General features: G+C 45.2%; 1 protein-coding gene across 1 annotated transcript in view; it reads right to left on the bottom strand.

Moving 5' to 3' along the window:
* Positions 1-4,732, bottom strand: part of LOC108756818 (protein dachsous) — a 72,420-nt gene that overhangs the window by 38,056 nt on the left and 29,632 nt on the right. Inside the window, exons 3-4 of the mRNA XM_018500893.1 lie at positions 1,922-2,085; positions 1,129-1,533 (exon numbers count right to left, since the gene is read on the bottom strand). Of these exons, the coding sequence (XP_018356395.1) occupies positions 1,129-1,533; positions 1,922-2,085 (569 nt within the window). The remainder of the gene's footprint in view (positions 1-1,128; positions 1,534-1,921; positions 2,086-4,732) is intronic.

The following is a 4,732-nucleotide window of genomic DNA, read 5'->3' as shown; positions in this document are numbered from 1 at the left end:
ATATATATATATATATAGATTTGAATGACGTAGGAATTTAAATTTCTTAAATTCCATCGAAATTCTATTATTTTGGGGATATAATTGTATACAATGCAATAGATCTCGTTGAGTAATTGGAAACCTATAGTAAATTCGGATGCAATAATGCGAACTAGTTATACACTGATTTAATGAATGTAAAATGTAAAATGTAAATATTTTGAATTATAAAATAAAGATTTTACTTAACAGCACAATAAATTGTATCGAGGATTTCACGGTTTAATCTGTTTTTATATTAAATGCAGATTTTTACGTTAATTTATGTACGACAACTTTAATACGCAGCAACGTGCACTGAATGCATCCCAATCGAATTCGCCATTATACACTCGCGAAATGATCGACCGTGTGGCACGGCACGGCGTTCCTGCAGGCCTATCGACTGTTACCTATCAATCCTCTGCTCTCGTGGAACTCGCTGTTCGCAATCGGTATCAACGCGCGGCAACGTGCCGTGTCTGAATATCAGACTATCAGGCATTCCCTATCCATCTCCTTGGTTTCGAACGGGTCGAGCAGCCATAGCGGAATAACATCTCGGCTAATCTCGCTGCAGCGTCCGGTTAATTCCGTTCCTAGTCGGCGCAGGGTTAATTCTCTCTTTGCCTACAAGGTGAACTTTACGAGTCAACGTCTTCTTCCTCTTCTTCTTCCTCTTCTGTTCCCTACTCTCTCTCTCTCGAGAGAAGCTACCCGGAAGGGGAATACAGACGACTGGTAGCCGTGGCGTACGCCTCGCGATACGAGAGGGGGCAAAGGGTTCATAAGCGCGTTCTTCCTGGTTGTCCCGGGTAAAATTACGCATCCCAGATACAGGAGAAGTACATTTGGATATGTAGGAGCAAAAAGAATTCAACCGGGGGGGGGGGGGAAGGGAACCATCATATCTTTGGTCGCGAAGACAGTACCGATGAAGAGCGGTTGAAGAAAGGTTGAAGAGAGAGGTTGTTAACTTTACCATCCGATCCAAAAATTCTCTCTTGTTCTCTCCCTCTCTCTCTCTTCCTTTTTCGAAAAACTCTATTGCATCTTCTCGACAAACAAATGCTCGCGTGACGGGCGTGTAATGAAGATTTTTCTCACCTGGGAATCGAGCCTGGCGCCTTCGGGAACCTCCACATGATACTCGTTCCTCTCGAACACTGGGGGGTTGTCATTCACGTCCTGCACCTCGACGCTCAGGCTGAGGTTAGCCGAGAGTCCGGCGCCGTCCAGGGCGCTTATCAGGAGACCGTGCCTCTGCTGAGTCTCGTAATCCAATCGCCTCGCCAAATAGAGCTCGCCGGTGCGCTCGTCTATCCCAAACAGGTTGTTGCTGTTCTGACCGAGAATGTAGCGTATCGGCAACAACGGCGTGACGTCGGGATCGGTAGCGTGCGCCACGTACAAAGGCACGTGAAGAGGATGCGATTCTGGCACCGAGATGCGAACAGTGTTTGTGCGAAATGACGGCGCGTTGTCGTTCACATCCTCCACGATCAATTCCAACTGCAACGGAAAGAAAAAACACGGACGGACGTCGTGTAAGCGCTTCGATTGACTCGGCAATACGTTTTTCACGGCGCGCAAGCGAAAAAACGGAGCTGCTCGTGCTTCGTTAATACAAAAACCGGTAAATGACGGATTAAAAATCCTTCTTTTAAAATCAGTACTAATTTGCTGGCAAGCACGTGTGCGTTGTTCACTGAATATTAATATATTATAATATCGATGCGGAAAAATCATAACGTAAAAAAATCATAATGCGAATTTTTCGCACGCTTCTGGATTATTATATATGTACATTCAGGATAAATATATCGAGAACATGGATAAACAGCTATGATTACGGTGAGATTAATACGAGATACGATGATTATCTGGATGCGTAATTTACCTGGCAATATCCAACGGAGACGCCATTACGTGCCTCGACGCTGAGAACATATTTGTCACGTGATTCCCGATCGAGCGGCTGTCGAATCCTTAGCATCCCCGTGTTGGGATCCAGCGAGAGATCAGCTTCTTCTCTTGCCAGATAAAACCTGCTTGGTCGTTCGCCTGGAAATGCAGAATACATAATTTAAATAATGTATACAGATATACATGCATCAGATATAAATAAGAGAGGGGGGGGGGGAAATAGCTTTAAACGAGGGAAGAGAAACACATATTGCGTTAATTTATTCATAATAAGTCTCGTTCAGTGGGGGCTAATTAAAACAGTTACACCGGATTAATCTCGATAAATTATGATGCGGGTATCAAATAGTACTTGAGTTTCCGGTTGCATTTGCATGAAGATTTGCATTATCGCAACTTAGTTTTCATAATGGCTCACGATTCACCAAACATTCAGTTGACTGACACGAGTTGTTATTAAATCACTGTACTTAAATATAGTGGTTAAATCAGAAGATCGATAATTAGTTAAAGTCAATTTCTCGTCCGTCAATCCCATGCAAGGTTCTAATGAAGATGTCAAATTGATTTGCTCTTACGATATCAATGATCTTCAAAACGGTGCACACATCGATCATCAGAAAAATCACTCCGACGTGCGGCATGACTTCAAAGATCTCTCTCTCTCTCTCTCTCTCTCTCTCTCTCTCTGTCTCTCTCGCGTAGGAATAAGATACTCCAGAGGAATGTTAGCTGAAGAATGTGACGCCCGACTTTACTAGCAACGTCGATCAGTTGTCTCGTGCCCTGATTTAGCTTATAAATATTAAACACAAAATCGAAATTTGCCACATCTGTTTTCATTATTTCTACTTGTGTGTCATACTTGTGTACGATACAGTATTACGTGGCCGTCGTAAAAGCGGGGCTAGTCCAGGTGCGCCGCTAAGTAGAACCTTCGGGCGAGAGCTGTCGCGCGTCGCTGAGATCTCATTCGTCACGGTTACGATCGGGGGAGCGTTGCGCTTGAAGGATCGTGTCTGATCGGCGGCACGATCTCACGGTAGATCTTCGGCGATGGCTGCACACGGACGAGAGCGAGATGGCCCGCGGTCTGCGTTTGTACGATGATACCCCGAGTATCGATCGTCCGTCCGTCCGCCGTGTGCACGGCAAGAACAAGCGGGGCACGTGTGCTCCGTAACACGCACACGTGAGAGCGAACGAGCAACGACGAATGAATGATGGCGATTTATCGATTCCACGACATCGACCTTGCTCGACCTCCTCTCGCGCGAGCCGGTCAGGGGTACCGCCCAGACCCGCTGCCTCGGAATCAATTAATAGCCAAATTGGCCGGTCATTACCGCTAGCAGATGCAATTCCGTGATGAACGATTCAAGCGGCGCGAGCATTTTCTCAGCGTAACGAGGCTGTTTGCACGCTCATGTAGGTTATCACGAGTTCCTCGTAGTAAGACTCTACGACTTTTTCCTAATTTTCAGATACAATTTCATTGTTTTCCCTGATACTTTCAATAATAGTTTGAAATTTGTTATATCTTGGAAAATCGTCAAATATTTTGTCGAGAGAGAGAGAGAGAGCAATATTTAACATAGCAATATTATTAATGTCGCAGACACTGCTTGCATTTAATTGTTAAGTTGATAGTATTCCAAAATTATACGTAAGTGTAATGTACGCGTATTAGACTTATTTTTTCCAGAATTTTAATTTTCCAAAAAATTCCTTGACCTTTTCCTGATTTTCCTTGATTTCCCTGATTTCCAGTTTTGTGGAAACCCCTGCCATATTTTCCCAAGAGTTATGAGTATTCCATATTTGTAGGGAAACAAAATCGGTAACATCGGTGATATCAAAGTCGCGTGATACACTGAGAGATGCCCGACAGTAGTCCGTTCTAACGCGTCGCGTCGGAACGCGTGTCTCTGATTCGCCACTTGATAGATGATGCTTGTATAATTGGACAGCTTATTTGAGAGAGACCCCTCTCAAAATCATTAGTTTGTCAATATCGAGTCAAAGGCGTATCTTTAACGCACGTCATTCCGACGTAAAAAGGATCTTAATCAAATTGATGAAAAAGCGTCACTCCGGTTTACTTTTCGTAATCGATAATTAACCGTTTTATTAATGATGTATGAAATCCGGTTTAACGGCAATTTATTACGGCCGTACGGGCCGCTTTCTGCGTTATCCGGCGTCGCAGCACCTCGCGAAAACACGTCGCGGGGGCCCACATCCAATTACAGACGTATCTCATCGTACACGCACACGCAACGGATAAAGCACGTATCAGCACGCGTATCGATAATTGCTCTGATCGATCGATCGGACACGCACGCGTGGTCTGGGCCAAAAACGGGAACTGCGACCGCTCGCATCCGGGATGTGCCCTTCCTAGGCGTGCGTTCCGACAAATCCGCCGTGAGATCTACCGCGGTGAGACTGCCTCTCGTCGATCTCGATCAAGTTTTTCTCCGCGATACAACAGGAAAAACCAGGTAGACGGGAAATATCGTCGCGGCGAGTCGATTCGAGAGAAGTAATCGTCCATTTTATTTCCACGGTAATTCGCGACGTCTGCGTTGCCGTCGTCGACGATGTCTGTGTCGTCTACATCGAATATCGTGATATTGGGTGACGTCGTCTGTTCGACCAATGCCTTAAGGACGGCATTCGGTCGCGTACGTGGATGGCATAATTTATAGACCGCTATTTATACTCGATCCAACTTGTTCATCCTTTTCCTCCGTTTCCCCTTTCCACCCCTCACACACACACA

This window comes from Trachymyrmex septentrionalis, unplaced genomic scaffold, assembly GCF_001594115.1.
Source record: "Trachymyrmex septentrionalis isolate Tsep2-gDNA-1 unplaced genomic scaffold, Tsep1.0 scaffold13, whole genome shotgun sequence".
Lineage (NCBI taxonomy): Eukaryota > Metazoa > Arthropoda > Insecta > Hymenoptera > Formicidae > Trachymyrmex > Trachymyrmex septentrionalis.
The sequence above is the reverse complement of the archived record's forward strand: the minus strand, read 5'-3'. Positions and strand labels throughout refer to the sequence as shown.